The sequence below is a fragment of the Triticum urartu genome, chromosome 1A (genome assembly GCF_056163025.1).
Source record: "Triticum urartu cultivar PI428250 chromosome 1A, HENAU_Tu73, whole genome shotgun sequence".
Classification (NCBI taxonomy): Eukaryota; Viridiplantae; Streptophyta; class Magnoliopsida; order Poales; family Poaceae; genus Triticum; species Triticum urartu.
In genome coordinates, this window is record NC_141873.1 from 336922491 (window position 1) to 336940818 (window position 18328).

The window sequence follows — 18328 nt, forward strand, 5'->3', positions numbered from 1 at the left end:
CGGGAGAAGTAATGGGCCATATGGGCCTTAGTGGAGAGAGAGAAGGGCAGCCAGGGTGGGCCGCGCGCCTCCTCCCCCATGGTCCGAATTGGACTAGGAGAGGGGGGCGGCGCCCCCCTTTCCTTCTCCCTCCCCACTTCCTTTCCCCCTCCTAGTAGGAGTCCTACTCCTACTAGGAGGAGGACTCCTCCTTGGCGCGCCTATAGGGTCGTCCGGCCTCCTCCCCTTGCTCCTTTATATACGGGGGCAGGGGCACCCCTAGACACACAAGTTGATCCACGTGATTGTTTTCTTAGCCGTGTGTGGTGCCCCCTTCCACCACAATCCTCGATAATATTGTAGCGGTGCTTAGGCGAAGCCCTGTGACGGTAGAACATCAAGATCGTCACCACGCCGTCGTGCTGACGGAACTCTTCCCCGACACTTTGCTGGATCGGAGTTCGGGGATCGTCATCGAGCTGAACGTGTGCTAAAACTCGGAAGTGCCGTAGTTTCGGTGCTTGATCGGTCGGGCCATGAAGACGTACCACTACATCAACCGCGTTGTCATAACGCTTCCGCTGTCGGTCTACAAGGGTACGTAGATCACACTCTCCCCTCTCGTTGCTATGCATCATCATGATCTTGCGTGTGCGTAGGAATTTTTTTGAAATTACTACGTTCCCCAACATATATGTGATGTATGAGATTGATCATGTTCTTGTAATAGGAATCACGATTTGCATGTCGATGAGTATGACAACCGGCAGGAGCCATAGGAGTTGTCTTAATTTATTTATGACCTGCGTGTCAACTTAAACGTCATGTAATTACTTTACTTTATTGCTAAACCGTTAGCCATAGTAGTAGAAGTAATAGTTGACGAGACAACTTCATGAAGACACGATGATGGAGATCATGGTGTCATGCCGGTGACGATGATGATCATGGCGCCCTGAAGATGGAGATCAAAAGGAGCAAAATGATATTGGCCATATCATGTCACTATTTGATTGCATGTGATGTTTATCATGTTTTACATCTTATTTGCTTAGAACGATGGTAGCATAAATAAGATGATCCCTCGCTAAAATTTCAAGGAAGTGTTCCCCCTAACTGTGCACCGTTGCGAAGGTTCGTTATTTCGAAGCACCACGTGATGATCGGGTGTGATGGATTCTAACGTTCGAATACAACGGGTGTAAGCCAGATTTACACACGCAATACACTTAGGTTGACTTGACGAGCCTAGCATGTACAGACATGGCCTCAGAACACGGAAGACCGAAAGGTCGAACATGAGTCGTATAGAAGATACGATCAACATGAAGATGTTCACCGATGATGACTAGTCTGTCTCACGTGATGATCGGACACGGCCTAGTTGACTCGGATCATGTATCACTTAGATGACTAGAGGGATGTCTATCTGAGTGGGAGTTCATTGAATAATTTTATTATATGAACTTAATTATTATGAACATAGTCTAAATTGTCTTGGCAAATTTGTTGTAGATAAATAGCTCATGTTGTAGCTCCCTGTTTCAATACGTTCCTAGAGAAAGACTAAGTGAAAGATATTGTAAGCAATGATGCAGACTGGGTCCGTAGTCCGAGGAGTGTCCTCACTGCTACACAGAAGGCTTACGTCTTTGATGCACCGCTCGATGTGCAAACCCCTACAACGTTGTCTGTGGATGTTGTGAACACCTGACAGACACATCCTGATGACTACTTGATAGTTTAGTGCACCATACTTTACGGCTTAGAATCGGGATTCCAATGACGTTTTGAATGCCATAAGACATATGAGATGTTCCAAGAGCTGAAATTGGGATTTCAGGCTCATGCCCGTGTTGAGAGGTATGAGACCTATGACAAGTTCTTTTGCCAACAAGATGGAGGAGAATAGCTCAGCTAGTGAGCATGTGCTCAGAATGTCTGGGTGCTACAATCACTTAAATCAAGTGGGAGTTAAACTTCCAGTTAAGATAGTGATTGATAGAGTTCTCTAGTCACTATCACTAAGCTACTTGATCTTCGTGATGAACTATGACATGCAAGGGATGGAGTTGATCCCGGAGCTGTTCGCGGTGCTTAAGACCGCAAAAGGTAGAAATCAAGAAGGAGCATCAAGTGTTGATGGTTTAACAAGACCACTAGTTCCAAGAAGGGCAAGGGCTAGAAGGGAAACTTCATGGATGGCAAACTAGTTGCCGCTCCAGTGAAGGAACCCAAGGTTGAACCCAAACCCGAGACTAAGTGCTTCTGTTGTAAGGGGAACAGTCACTGGTAGCGGAATTACCCCAAATGCATGGTAGATAAGAAGGCTGGCAACTTCAACAAAGTATATACGTGTTATCAATGTGTACCTCACTAGTACTCCTGGTAGCACCTGGGTATTGGATACCGGTTCAGTTGCTATTATTGGTGACTTGAAGCAAAAGCTACGGACTAAACGGATACTGGCTAAGGGTGAGGTGACGATATGTGTTGGAAGTGTTTCTAAAGTTGATGATATCACCATCGCACGCTCCATCTGCCTTCGGGATTAGTATTGAACCTAGATAAATGTTATCAGGTGTCTACGTTGAGCATGAATATAATTAGATCATGTTCATTGCAATATGGTTATTCATTTAAGTTGGAGAATAATGGTTATTCTGTTTACATGAATAATACCTTTCATGGCCATGCACCCTATGTGAATGGTTCATTGAATCTCGGTCGTAGTAATACGCATGTTCACGCCAAAAGATGTAGAGTTAATAATGATAGTACCACTTTCTTGTGGCACTGCCGCTTAGGTCATATTGGCGTAAGATGCATGAAGAAACTCCATGTCGATGGATGTTTGGAGTCACTTGATTTTGAATCGCTTGACACATGCGAGCCATGCCTCATGGGCAGGATGACTAAGACCCCATTTTCAGGTACAATAAAACGGGCAAGTGACTTGTTGGAAATCATACATGCTGATGCGTGTGATCCAATGAGAATTGAAGCGTGCAGTGGATATCGCTATTTTCTCATCTTCACTGATGATTTGAGTAGATATAGGTATATTTACTTAATGAAGCACAAGTCTAAAACGTTTGAAAAGTTCAAGCGATTTCAGAGTGAAGTTAAGAACCATCATAACAAGAAGATCAAATTCCTACGATCTGATCGATGAGAATTTCTGAGTTATGAGTTTGGCAATCACTTAAGACATTGTGGAATTGTTTCAAAGTTGAAGCCACCTGGAACACCACAGGGTAATGGTGTGTCCGGACGTCGTAATCGAACCTTATGAGATATAGTGCGATCTATGATTTCTCTTACCAATCTATCGTTTTCATTTTGAGGTTATGCGTTAGAGACAGCTGCATTCACTTTAGATAGGACACCATCTAAGTCCGTTGAGACGACGTCGTGTGAACATTGGTTTGGCAAGAAACCAAAGTTGTCGTTTCTTAATGTTTGGGGCTGCGATGCTTAAGGCTTCAGCCGGAGAAGCTCGAACCCAAAGCGGACAAACACATCTTCATAGGATACCCAAAGGTGACAGTTGGGTACACCTTCTATCTCAGATCCGAGGGTAAATTTTTTGTCGCTAAGAACGGGTCCTTTCTCGAGAAGGAGTTTCTCTCGAAAGAATTGAGTGGGAGGAAGATAGAACTTGATGAGGTTGTCGAACCTTTATTTCAACTAGAGAGTGATGCAACACAGAAAGATGTTTTCTGTGGCGCCTACGTCTGTTGAAGTGGGAGTTAATGATATTGATCATGAAGCTTCGAATCAAGTTGCTATCGAACCTCATAGGTCGACAAGGATATGTACTACTCCTGAGTGGTACGGTAATCCTGTCTTAGATATCATGTTGTTAGACAACAATGAACCTACGAGCTATGGAGAAGCGATGGTGGGCCCGTATTCCGACAAATGGTTAGAAGCCATGAAATCCGAGATAGTATCCATGTATCAGAACAAAGTATGGACTTTGGTGGATTTGCCCGATGATCGGCAAGCCATTGAGAATAAATGGATCTTTAAGAAGAAGACAAACGAGGACGGTAATGTCACCGTCTATGAAGCTCGACTTGTGGCAAAGAGTTTTTCACAAGTTCAAGGAGTTGACTACGATGAGATTTTCTCACCCGTAGCGATGCTTAAGTCCGTCGGAATCATGTTAGCATTAGTTGTATTTTTCAATTATGAAATCTGATAGATGGATGTCAAAACAAGTTTTCTTACCAGTTTTCGTAAGAAAGAGTTGTATGTGATACAATCAAAGTTTTTGTCGATCCTAAGGATGCTAAAAGGTATGCTAGCTCCAGCGACCCGTCTACGGGCTAGAGCAAGCATCTCGGAGTCGGAATATATGCTTTGATGGAGTGATCAAAGCTTTTAGGTTTATACAATGTTTGCTAGCAACTTGTATTTACAAGAAAGTGAGTGGGAGCACTACAACATTTCTGATAAGTATATGTGGATGACATATTGTTGATCCGAAATGATGTAGAATTTCTGGAAAGCATAAACGGTTGTTTGAAGAGTGATTTTCAAAGGAAGACCTGGATAAAGCTGCTTACATATTGGGCATCAAGATCTATAGAGATAGATCAAGGCGCCTGATGATACTTTCAAAGAACGCACACCTTGACATGTTTTTGAAGGAGTTCAAAATAGATCAGTTAAAGAAGGGATTCTTACCTGAGTAGTAAGGTGTGAAGTTGAGTAAGACTCAAAGATTGACCATGGCAGAAGAAAGAGGAAGGACGAAGGTCGTCCCCTATGCTTTTGTCATAGGCTCTATACGGTATGCCATGCTGAGTACCGCACCAAATGTGTGCCTTGCCACATGTCTAGCAAGAGGGTACAAAGGTGATCTAGGAGTGGATCACCAGATAGCAGTCAAAATTATCCTTAGATGAATAAGGAAATGTTTCTCGATTATGAGGTGATAAAGAGTTCGACGTAAAGAGTTACGTCGATGCAAGCTTAACACCTATCCGGATAGCTCTGAGTAGAGATACCGGATACGTATAATGGAGCAACAATTTGGAATAGCTCCAAGTGGAACGTGGTAGCAGCATCTACGATATGACATAAAGTTTTGCGAAATACATAGGGATCTGAATATTGCAGACCCGTTGACTACAACCTCTCTCACAAGCATAACATGATCAAACCCAGAACTCATTGAGTGTTAATCACATAGTGATGTGAACTAGATTATTGAGTCTAGTAAACTCTTTGGATGTTGGTCACATGGAGATGTGACCAGTGAGTGTTAATCACATGGCGATGTGAACTAGATTATTGACTCTAGTGCAAGTGGGAGACTGTTGAAAGTATGCCCTAGAGGCAATAATAAATTGGTTATTATTATATTTCCTTGTTCATGATAATCGTTTATTATCCATGCTAGAATTGTATTGATAGGAAACTCAGATACATGTGTGGATACATAGACAACACCATGTCCCTAGTAAGCCTCTAGTTGACTAGCTCGTTGATCAATAGATGCTTACGGTTTCCTGACCATGGACATTGGATGTCGTTGATAACGGGATCACATAATTAGGAGAATGATGTGATGGACAAGACCCAATCCTAAGCCTAGCACAAGATCGTGTAGTTCGTATGCTAAAGCTTTTCTAATGTCAAGTATCATTTCCTTAGACCATGAGATTGTGCAACTCCCGGATACCGTAGGAGTGCTTTGGGTGTGCCAAACGTCACAATGTAACTGGGTGGCTATAAAGGTGCACTACGGGTATCTCCGAAAGTGTCTGTTGGGTTGGCACGAATCGAGACTGGGATTTGTCACTCCGTGTAACGGAGAGGTATCTCTGGGCCCACTCGGTAGGACATCATCATAATGTGCACAATGTGACCAAGGAGTTGATCACGGGATGATGTGTTACGGAACGAGTAAAGAGACTTGCCGGTAACGAGATTGAACAAGGTATCAGAATACCAACGATCGAATCTCGCGCAAGTATCGTACCGATAGACAAAGGGAATTGTATACGTGATTGATTGAATCCTTGACATCGTGGTTCATCCGATGAGATCATCATGGAGCATGTGGGAACCAACATGGGTATCCAGATCCTGCTGTTGGTTATTGACCGGACAGTTGTCTCGGCCATGTCTGCATGACTCCCGAGCCCGTAGGGTCTACACACTTAAGGTTCGATGACGCTAGGGTTATAGGGAATAGATGTACGTGGTTACCGAATGTTATTCGGAGTCCCGGATGAGATCCCGGACGTCACGAGGAGTTCCGGAATGGTCCGGAGGTAAAGATTTATATATGGGAAGTCATCATACGGTCACCGAAATAATTCGGGGGGTTACCGGTATTGTACCGGGACCACCGAAGGGGTTCCGGGGGTCCACCGGGAGGGTCCACCTGCCCCGGAGGGACCTATGGGCTGTGTGTGGAGAGGGACCAGCCCCTTAGTGGGCTGGGCACCTCCCCCCTAGGGCCCATGCGCCTAGGGTTTAGGGGGAACCCTAAAGGGGGGCGCCCCCTTGCCTTGGGGGGAAAGGCAACCCCCTGGCCGCCGCCCCCTCCTCAGATTGGATCTGAGGGGGACGGCCCCCCTCTTCCTTGCCCCTATATATATGTGGGGGGTAGGAGGGCAGCCGCACCCAAGTTCTGGCGCAGCCCTCCCCCTCTCCCATGTCCTCCTCCTCTCCCGCGGTGCTTGGCGAAGCCCTGCAGGATTGCCACACTCCTCCTTCACCACCACGCCGTCGTGCTGCTGCTGGATGGAGTCTTCCCCAACCTCTCCTTCTCCCCTTGCTGGATCAAGGCGTGGGAGACGTCACCGGGCTGCACGTGTGTTGAACGCGGAGGCACCGTTGTTCGGCGCTTAGATCAGAATCAACCGCGATCTGAATCGCTGCGAGTACGCTTCCGCTTAGCGATCTACAAGGGTATGTAGATGCACTCCCCTTCCCCTCGTTGCTAGATTACTCCATAGATTGATCTTGGTGATGCGTAGAAAATTTTAAATTTCTACTACGATCCCCAACATGCTATTTGTTTCCTAAAACAAATTTCACTAATAAGATAAATCGATTGATTTAGATAAGTTAGGAAAGTTAGATTAAAATGTATTATTTGTTTCCTGAAAATCTGTTATTTGTTTCCTAAGACAAATTGAACCAATAAAAGGAATCGATTGATTTGCATAATTTAAGAAAGTTAGATTAAAATGTATTATTTGTTTCCTGAAAATTTGTTATTTGTTTCCTAAGACAAATTGAACCAATAAAAGGAATCGATTAATTTGCATAATTTAAGGAAGTTAGATTAAAATGTATTATTTGTTTCCTAAGACAAATTGAACCAATAAAAGGAATCGTTTGATTTGCATAATTTAAGAAAGTTAGATCCGTGATTGTTATACGTTAGGAAAGTTCTGGTTGTAATGAAGAGTGGAGAGAAAAATAAACCGATGGACCAGGGTGGGAGGGGGTGGTGGGAGGAGAGACGAAAAAATTAGCAAAAATAAACCGCGGACCAGGGTGGGAGGGGGTGGTGGGAGGAGAGACGAAAAAAACCAACGGAAATAAACCGCGGAGACGATTCACCAACTCGTCCATTAGGAGTAGAGATTATCAAAAATGTTTTTATATTATGAGACAGAGGGAGTACAAAATTATACTACTATTAAGGATAAAACATTTATTTTGGGACGAAGGAAGTATTGCAAAAGAACCCAGATACCTCAAATTGCACTATGGTTCGGAGTCGGTAGCCTCCTCACACTAAAAAAGAGAAATTCCACCAACTCGTTTGTACTTCAATGTGACTTTTTGGATAAAGTATGGTGAAATGCATTTTGACAACAACATTATGCATATCAAGTTTCGATCACATATGAGATCGGCAATCTGGCTCCACTTCAATGTCAGCCATGTAAGGACATGTTCGGTTAGTTTTACGAAGCAAAACATAATAGTAGAATGGTTCCACATAGGTTGGTCAAAGGAACAAGGCAAGTTAGGATGGAATGAGGTGATTCCTCATTGGCGATATTCATGCGCGGAAAGATCGAATTGGTCGATTAGAGGAGATGGATAGAAAACTACATTTTTTCTTTTGCTTAACTTTCAAATTTTAGGGTGAAGTGCGGATACAAAAGCTCTCTAAATGTGCAATATACGATGAGAACAACCTATATGGCAAGCAAGCTAATACACTAGGTAAGTAAGAGCAATAAGATAGCTAGCAAGCAAACACAAGTAAATATGTGAAAACGAGTTAACCACACATGTTGAAAACACAGATGTATCCCCAAGTTCACTCTTGGAAGGTGCCTTGAAGAGGTGTAAAAGTCTAAGCTCCAGAATGCCACAAAGTGGCTCATACCTAGTCTTCGTTTGAGACAGCCCCAATGGATGAGCCTAAAATCACTTATAGTTGGTCTTGAAGGTGATCATTGTATATTTACAAACTTCTCGGAGCACACCACACAATAGAAGCTTCCAATCCTTGACTCCTACCGCCCAGGAGTTCCAAATCTCCAAGAGGAACAAGTTTGGTGATGAACAAGTATGAGGATCACGAATTGGTTTGGTGGAAGTTTAGATCGAATGGTTCTCTTCATTCCTAAAAATTTGGTGGAGTTTGAGTGGAGGGATGAACCGACCTTTGGGGGTTTAGCAATAGTGGAGAAGCTCATATGGAGGATTAGAGTGGAGGAAGAAGAAGGATGTGTGTTTATACCCCCTAGCCCCTTGTAACTGTTGCAACACTGTGGGCCCGGGGGACCCTGAATAAAGGTCCTGGAGACCCGGAATCACCCGAAAGCCAAACCACCACCATGGGGAACCGGGTTATCTTGAGAGGTTACACCTCTACCCTAGGATTCTGACACGTCCAACCGTGGGTGGAGGGGACGAGAGCCCGAGGTATCCAGAGAGTTTATTTTGGACGGGGATCTCAACAGTTGTCTTCTCGGGCTAGGGTTTTAACCCAAAACTCATTAGGCAAATAGGATGGCTTAATGTATAAGTTTTGCATGATACCAAATTTTGTCGAGTGTCGAAGGTATCCATAGAGTTCTCTTTGGACCCCGGGGAGCCTACCCCTGGACCCGAGGATCCCAGTAGATGTCTTATCTGGCTAGGGTTTTAACCCAAAATTCCTTAGGCACGTAAAATGGCTTAGTGTATGAGTTTTTCAATATATCCAAACTTGCTCGAACACCTTAACTTAAACTTGATCATATGTCGAGCCGGTCTAGGTTAAGCCTGATCCCGACCAAAAGCCCGAAAATATGCATTTTCTCAAATCCGAACTCGGCACAAATACAAGACCGAAGCCCAAAAACTCAGCATGTTGTTTACCAGTGTTGTTATGTGTAAGCCCGGTCCAAAAAGTGCAAAACAAAAGCCCGAGCCCGGACACGAATATACTTTGCAAAACAAAGTCCGAGCCCCACCTGAGAGGCAAGGGTTTTTTGGTCCGGGCTCGGGGCACGGGCTCGGGCTTTTGTTTCGCCTCGATCCAATCTAACATCGGTTCCCAAGATGATTTCGCTAAGGGTTGATCTGGACATCGGCCCTAGGTTATGTTGGCAGGCCTGATTTATCTGGCCACCGCTCCGAATCATCGGATCCTGACTCCATGTTCGGTCCGATGAGATAGCTTTTGTTCCAAGACAGGCGTGACATCGGTGTTTGGGTGGGGATTATCCTCTATTCTCCGGAGACGGGGCCACCTACATCGCCAGGCCGCACAGCCTGGCCAACACCGTCTCTTGGCAAATCCACCGCGAGCAATGTCAACAACGTGTCCGACAAGCGGAGACAGAAGACATGTTCGTGGAGGTCGACGTGGCGTTGGAGGAATTTGACTGGGCATCGACGACAACGTCGCCTACTCCGCGTCAGCACACACGCCATCTCCGCCAACACCAAGGAAAAGTAGACCATGAGAGTCCGCGGCTACTTGGGTCCTAGGAAGGCGTTCGCCACTGCCTTGCCGGCATACACAAACGGTGTCTTGCCCGCTTCGCGGGGGCGCAGGCCACGGTGCCCCCTCCCTCCCAAAAAAAAGAAACAATCCTGATATGTGCTTTACGGAAGCGGAGGCTACTGCCCTTCCGCTGATGCATATCCCCACGGGGCTCACGATAGTCCGATGGGTGGGTTGTCGGACATGGGGAATACATGTCGTGGAAATGGGGCTCCGTTGCGGCCGGTGATAGAACTAGGTAAGAATAGCCTACCCTAGTCCGCTATAATCTAGTTGAAATATGTCCAAAATGTAAATATTCTGTCCGGTCTATATGAAAATCACCCATTTTGCATGTAATTTGTCTTGTTAGTTGAAATCCGGTTTAAAATGTATGCGGTACATTGGATGGCCGGCTCCTACATCAGTGTTCGCGGAGTGGTCCCTCGGGTCCGCGGACGGATGCGGTGTCCGATTTCGGGGTCAGTGTTGGAGATGCCTAACTCCTCTCTCAAGTGGTGACGGTGGTGAGAGGCACCCTAGAATAGAGACAACTTCAATGAATATAGGGCAAAGTGAAAGTAGCACTTTGCGGAAACAAATCTGTTTCCGGTGTGAGAGTAGTAAATTAAATGCCTATAATAGCAACTATTTATATATCATACATACACTAGACATTTGTTATTATTTTTTCAGACAAATTATTGTATCTTTGATCTGACAACTTTTTTTTGAGAGAGAGAATTGTTCTGTCAACTATTGATTCTACTAAACTTTTGGTACCTTAGCGGTTTGTATCGGCTTTGTGTCTACGTCTAAATCGGATCACCATTACATGTCCACCGAGTCACTATTTTCCTACAGGAATTCCATGGTTCTGTATATAATAAGAAGAAAAATGTCAAAATATAACACTCTATTACAAAAAGGTAAAAATGACATTCCATGTTATATATTCAATTTAAGGGAACGTTTAAATCAAATACCATAAGTACTACTAGTTTTCTAATAGTTCATAAAAAGAAACACACAAACCCAATAGTCCCAATTTACTTCTTTAGAGAAATGGTGGCGTGCCTTTTGAAATTCTTTTGATTTCTACTTTTATTTTTGGTTGCCGTCTTTAAACATTTTTTTCCTTTTTTTTTCTGAATATTTATTTTGAAGGAAAAATTATGATCTATTCATTTTCAATCATGGTAGTACAATGAACACCCGAAATAATAAAAATTACATCCAGATCCGTAGACCATCTAGCGACGACTACCCGCACTGAAGCGAGCCAAAGGCACGCCACCTTTATCGCCTCCCTCATTGGAGCCAGGGAAACCTTTGATGTTTCAGTTTTATGGAATTTCATCAAGAGGGTTGGTGTTTTGGCCTTTACGCACGCACCTCATCGAGCAAGGCATTTGAAGTTGGTAAAACTACATGGTTAAGGAGTCGATGAACCAAATCATTTCATGATGTTTTGATCGCTTTAAAGTTTTTCCCTCTGCCTAGGCATAGCTTCATGTTTGTAGGGTTTTGCTCTTGCCAGCGTGATTATATATGCATGTGCGTTGGTGTTGGCTGTAGGTCGGGCATTTGCTTGTTATTTTTGTATCCCCTTAATGCTTCACTTTGAGTCAATAAAATATACCAGTAACTCTGTCTCATAATACGTATAAGACGTTTTTGTAGGTTACCTTTTATTGGAAACAAAAGGAGGTGATGAACCAAAATTATACTCAACCATTAGTTGAGGGACCAAAAGTTCACTTATAGGAGCTGCATCTCGTACTCTGATTACAAATTGCATGAAAATCCTACTATATGGAGTAGTTCATGAATGTATTATTTGGGGTAATAGTAATCAAACAGGTTCGTTATCAACCAGAGGTAATCCCTGTCTTAATGCTATATAATCCAGGTTCAGCAAATTTCAGAGAGTCCACAGACTGAGCTTAATGCTATATAAAGCATTTAACAAGCAGGATTTGACCCGGTTGGCTGCAGCGTGGACAACTGTTAAACTTCACTCTGTACCACAAGAATGTAAACAGATGTACTGTACTTCTGATAGTGATACCTCGTACAAGGTTGTTTAGAGTGTAAACAGCAGAAGAATGTCCGGCGACTGTCGGGGTACAGTTCGCCGGCTATAACGTTAGTTACAGCAAAGAGCAACAGCATGCTTTCATTTTGTAACAAAAAGAATAGACTAGACACACACAATCAATCAAGTGCTCAGTCAATTAGTTGCTTAAGAAAGTTCAGCAGAATGGCTCTTCCATAGATTTTTGGCATGTAGGGCTCTTCCATAGATTTTTGGCGTGTGCACATTTTTCTTCTGATGAGGCGGCTTGCTTGATCTCATCAGGATGGGCAGCCTATTTCCTTGTCATGGGACCATCCCAACTCTTCCAAAAATGCTAATAATACGCCATTTGACCAACCAAAACCAGTCTGCAGAATTATATCCAACGACCTCAAGTTAGAATTTCAGATGGTAGTTGGAGGAGGAGATACTCTGTATTTGTGGTTATGAGGAAACAAGGCTGGCAAAATTAAAACCTTGGTAGTATTTGTGGTTTCGAGAAAACAAGACTAGCAAAATTAGAGCCTTGGCAATTAGAGCTTACAACAAACTATGGACGAATAAATTGTGTAAGGTTCACCATTTATCAAGTACAAACATGCTTTATCATATTGTGAACACAAACGAAGGGCTTTTACTTTCCTTCCTAACATACAAGTCCATACCTGTGGTTTGTATTCACCGCCTCCTCCGGATTTTCCACAGGCCTCGACGTCGTACTTCTCATGCATTGCGCCGCTTGATTTGTAGGCTGCATAGTTTGTTCTCACCCACCTCGTGGCGATGTCCTCAGCAAATTCTTTTGCTTCTGTTGAACCAGAGTTCAGCAATCCCTCAGCTATCAGATGCTGCAATGGTGCCCATCCATTTGGAAAATCCCTGTTTAATTACCAGAATACCAGTTTTAAAGAAGGGACGCCAAATAATTTCCTGTGCCAGGTAGAGTTTTACGATCTCTAATAAACCATTTCAGGAAACTAACCATTGTTGCCCTGTATTGGATACTGAAGTTGCTATTCCTGCAGGACAGACCAACCCTGATGCTTGGAGGCTTCTCATGACTCTCACTGATTTTGCTTCATCCAGAAATGGCCCCAAACCTGGTTAAGTTCCAGACAACCATAATCAGTGGCGAGCAACAAAAGGGTGAATGTTCAGAGAGTTCCGTAATCGCTGTTATTATTATTTTTAGGGAAACATGCTGCTAGATATTATACTTTTCGATACTTCCTGGCTGTCACTGCACCATTAGGTATGAGAAAATAAACACAGGGAGACAGGGAACATACAGTACGCACCTGAATTATGTGCATTTAACCACAAGGGTACGAAGTTAGAAGCAAAGATGTTGCGGTTTTGTGACTTCAATTCCCACTTGTAGGGTCCCTGGACAATAGTAATAATGTATCAAGTTAATACAACCAGAAAAAAGTCACCACAGTCGGACATGATTATAGGAGATCAAGCTGATTTACTCTACGAGCTCACCTGGCAATTTCCATCAGTGGGAAGCCAGTAGTCAAGCCACTGTTCCATCTCAGAATTCCACAAAAGAGACTCGATTGCCGTATGGCGTGCTTTTGAAGCCTGTGAGAAAAGTTCTGCAGTTGCCTTCTCTCCAATGAGTTTGGCAAAGACCGCTATGTCCCGTTCCATCTGTATTGTGAATTAAGGTAAGGATCATTTAACACTCGTAACAGCTAAGAACTTCTTGCCCAATAAGCATCTTCCAAGCTAAGGTGTAGCAGAGTAAAGTGAAATACGACGTTGAACCGAATGATACATGCTAAATATTGATTATAATAATTAGGTCCATACCTTACCTTGCATATGAATGTGTTCAAGTCCACAGGTATAACAAATGTTGTTACCAAGGTTGTCATGTCAGTTGAATTGCTGCACAAGTGAATGAAACCATCATTATAAACAGCACGTGGTACACATTATGATTTTGATCCCACTGGAGCTCTTTTGGCACCACATCACTTAATCAACAGAAGATTCAGCATTCGTTTTATTGGTAATTCACGAGTTACAGAACATCCAACCTCATCCATCGAGAGCTAAAATCCCATCCTGATTCAGCCGCTGAAGCAATCTGGTGGTACAATTTTTCCTTGGCAGCCGTAGAATTAAGCTTTGAGGCCAGTTCCTCATCCTGAAAACAGCAGAGACTGCATATTGAGTTTATCTTTGACATGGCAAAACTTTCACTGCGACCAGCATAGTTAACAACACAATAATAACCAAAGTAAAAGACTTTACAATTGTTGCACTTTCTGGTCTAGGTTTGTTCCACATGGCCTGGTAACGACTCAAATTATGCAGCCGTCCATGATTGTCCATTATTTCCACGTTGTGAAGCTCTGCGTAAAAACCATTGTACAGGGGAACTGAATTTTAACCATGTGAGGTTGTAAAAGGGGATGCTAAAATATGGGTTTTATGCCTGCTACCTGATACCCAGAAGCTATGCTCTTTCAGCAAAGAGGGGAATGCTCTCCTCACAAGGCCCAAATCACCTGTTGCCGTGTATAATTCCAAAACCATCGAGCTCAAAAGTGGTGGTTGGCTGCAAAGTGAAAGCATATATCAGGTGACCAACATATAGCCACATGAATGCATTATAAGTTTTTTTGTACTTCATTTGGAAGATGACCCCAAAACTATTTTATTATTTTGACAAGAGAAGATGACACCAGTAATAAATATAATGTTACAATAAAGTTACGAACTTTCTCAGGTAGAGAAGACAATGTGAACTTTCCTAGCAGGTGATGAGTGATATGGCAGAAATAAGAGTGAACTGCACTTAATTTGGACCGGGTAGACTGTCACTTTGCACTAGTTTTTGCAAAAGTTTCCACTGGCTCAGTTGAGTTAGATACAATAATATTGCACTTCGCGCAAGTATCTTCAAAAAACACACATAATTTTTCTATTTCTTATTTTAAAATTGTGATTATACATTAGCATTATGTGGTGAAGTACACACCTATAAATTTTGGTTGAAAAATATGATCACTTGCAATCTAAAAATAGCAAGTATACGATCTTTTTCAGATGTGTGTTTTATTTACAAAAACTTTATAGGCATATAGTTCAACACATAATACACTGCACTTTTCAGGTTTTATATGTATGTTTTTTACGAGGCATGATACATGATACTCCCTCCATTCCATAATGTGGTGCCTATAGTTTTTTTTCAAAAGTCAAACTTTCCAAACTCTGACCATATTTATAGAAAAAATCATGTACATTTATAACATCAGATGCGCATCAATGGACACGTTATGAACTATATTTTCATATTCTGTATGCTTGGTATTGTAGACATAGACTGTTTTCCCTACATAAACCCAGTCAAAGTTTTGCTAGTTTTGACTTTTCAGAAAATATATATGCTAGAGGGAGTACGAAGTGCAATATTATGATAAAAAAGGTCAAAAACCCTCATGCAAAAAATACAAAAAAAATCTCTGCGTTGTACATGCATGCAAATCAAACAGTGGGAGGGGAGATGGAGTTGTCACCTTCGATTAGTGTAGTAGGATCTGGCACCGTTGAGAACGAACCCATATTCCTCCACGAGGTACACAAGATTGAGCACGATGTCCTTTGCCGTGTCGTACATTTTGCTCACCAGCAAGCCCCTGCATGCATGCATCAACCCAAGCAGAAATCAAGCATCTACTACACCATCCTGTCCTTTTTTTCGTGTGTGTGTGTGTGGGAATATACTACACACACTACCCTGTCGGTGTACCGGGACAACAGCACGAACCAGCTACTGCAATTTCCTCTAGAATGAACAAGGACGGACGGATCAACCTCAGTGGATCCTCGATTGGGACAAATTTAATGGAGCCAGCGGTCCCCGGCCGGCCCTGCGCCGGTCAGCGAAGCACCACGTCCCATCCCATATAAAAAATCAGCCGCCCACAGTATATGCTTCCATAGATTACGTGACAAAGGTGAAGAGACAAGTGAGCTAGGGGAACTCCACCACGTAAGCCCGAAACAGTCCAAAGGGCAACCTAACTAGCTACTTCTAGTAGTAGCTGACAAGTGGAAGAACACGTGAAGCTACGTTGAGAGGTTCATGAACGACCAATAATGGAGGGGCCGAGAGGAATACGAGGTGTAGGAGAGGAGTAGGTACGGACCTGACGACCCAGTACGAGTCCCAGTAGTAGACCTCCCGGAACCTGGAGCCCGGCACGACGACCCTGCCGGGCAGCGGCAGCAGGGTGTGCCGGTCGGGCCGCGCCGCGACGGACGGCGCCACCCGCCGCGCCAGGTCCTTCCACAGCGCGTGCACCTTCAGCGCCCACGCCCGCGCCTCGCCGCTCGCGACCCTCGGCAGGAACCCGCGCGGCTCGGCCTCGAAGTCCGGCGGGTCGGCCTCCACCAGGTCGGACCCCGCCGTCGCGAAGTACCGGGCCAGGAACGCCTTCATCTCCCCGCGCGTGGTCACCGTCGCGAGCGCGGCCTCCGCGGCGGCCCGGTCGGCGCCGGGCGCGAGCGGCAGGTCGACGTAGAGCTTGGGGTCGAAGTCGCGCGGCCCCAGCGCGCGCAGCGCCTCCGACTGCACGCGCTGCAGCAGCGCGAGCAGCGCGCGGGCGCCCTCGTCGCGATCGCCGTCGCCGGCGGCGGCGGCGTGGGCGGGCTCCATCTGCGCTGCGCGGAGCAGGGAGGCGAGGAGGAGAACGGGCAGTAGTAGAAGATGGCGCGGAGGCGGGGCCATTCGATGAAGATGAAGAGAGGGTTTTCTGTTCTGTTGCGGGATTTGCGGGGGCGTGACGTCCTTGCGGGAACGGGAAACGGTGTCCCGTTGAGACGGTTCCGCTTCCGTACGGCGGCGAGAGGGGCGACGGGGGCGCGGCGGACTCTTCCTCTCCCCTCCCGCGGTTGGCTGATGGAAAGCGGAAAGGATTATTTTGCTGGGTGTTTGGGCTTCGCGACGCGTGGGTTTTTATTCGGAACGGGGGGGAGGGTGGAGGCGCCTGCCGACCTGGGCCGGCCGTTGGGATCGATGCCCTGTGAACGAACTTGTCGCATGTGTAGCGGTTGGGCTTCTCTTTCGTTTTTCGTTGGTGGCGCGCTGGCCTCCACGTCAGTCGACGGTGGCGGTGGCGGTGGCGGATACCGTCGCGGCGGCAGGGGAGGGGGACGCGCGCCACCCACCATGGACGGACGGAGGACATATCATACGCTGGTCAGTGGTGACGGCGCCTGCTTTGCGTAGTTGGACGTGATTAGACGGACTTATCACGTCAGTTTTTCTTTACACACAGTACAATCACACATGTTTACAGGAACGCACATACACTCACACGCATCCATGTAACATACACCTTGCACAATATCTTGAGATTAACAAAGTCATTACATGCATCTCGTAGGCGATGAAAACATGCAATATATGTAGATTCGAGTAGTACGATGAGTCGATGATGAAGATGAATTGCAGCAATATAGTATGTTTACCTAGATATCAATCATATCCATATGAGATCGGTCTTTATTTTTCCTTCTTCAAATGATACACATTGTTTTTTTTAAAAGATGAATTACTAGACGCTCTCCTAAGTTTGTATGGTTTCTTATTTCTTTTAGCTTTTCTATAATCAGTGCTCATTCCGTTTGGAGTACTTTTGGAGGATTTTTCATGATTTTTATCCATGGTATTTTTTAGGGACGGGGCTTGCTTCCCTTCTCCGTCATTTCTTTTCTGGCCAAAAAAGGGCAATGACCCCCTATTTTTGTATTTTTCCTTTCCCTCGGGTAATACCCGTAATTGATTTCTTTTTTTTGTGGGAACCCGTGATTGATTCCGGATGAGAAAGGCTTGCAAAAAGAAATTCTACATGGAAAATGTCCGCCAATCCCACTATTTTGCGCTCCAATGTAAATAAAACAAGGACGTCCATAAAGTAGAGGTATGCTAAATCACAGGTAGAAGAAAACTTGCAATCTAGAGGCTGACTGCGTCGAATGAATTAATTACAGGCAAAAAGTAAACTCTGCAACTATAGCGGACTGGGGCTTTAGTGTCCCCTATGGCTTCTTCAAGCACTGACCCCATGGAACCATGAACACGCCAATGGATCTCAAGAACCAAAAGTAAGAAATTTAAATCTTATTCTTCATGATCTCTTCTCGTTGTTCTTATCCATCTTGTTGAACTGGTTGCTTTTCCTTTTTATTGCGAGAAAACTTCCATTCTATTCATCTTCAATCATGCAGTAGAACGAACACCAGAAATAATAAAATTACATTCAGATTCGTATACCTCCTAC

At 44.5% G+C, this 18328-nt stretch overlaps 1 protein-coding gene across 1 annotated transcript; it reads right to left on the bottom strand.

The window, feature by feature from the left end:
- Window positions 1-11981: 11981 nt before the first annotated feature.
- TRE1 (trehalase 1) lies at window positions 11982-17023 on the bottom strand. The gene is made up of 11 exons (XM_048675251.2): window positions 16193-17023; window positions 15560-15679; window positions 14480-14595; window positions 14289-14389; window positions 14072-14181; window positions 13847-13919; window positions 13512-13679; window positions 13322-13409; window positions 13006-13123; window positions 12689-12902; window positions 11982-12391 (listed from the first exon to the last, which is right to left on the bottom strand). The coding sequence occupies exons 1-11, from the start codon at window positions 16771-16773 to the stop codon at window positions 12302-12304; spliced, it is 1779 nt and encodes a 592-aa protein (XP_048531208.1). The 5' UTR covers window positions 16774-17023; the 3' UTR covers window positions 11982-12301.
- Window positions 17024-18328: the final 1305 nt, after the last annotated feature.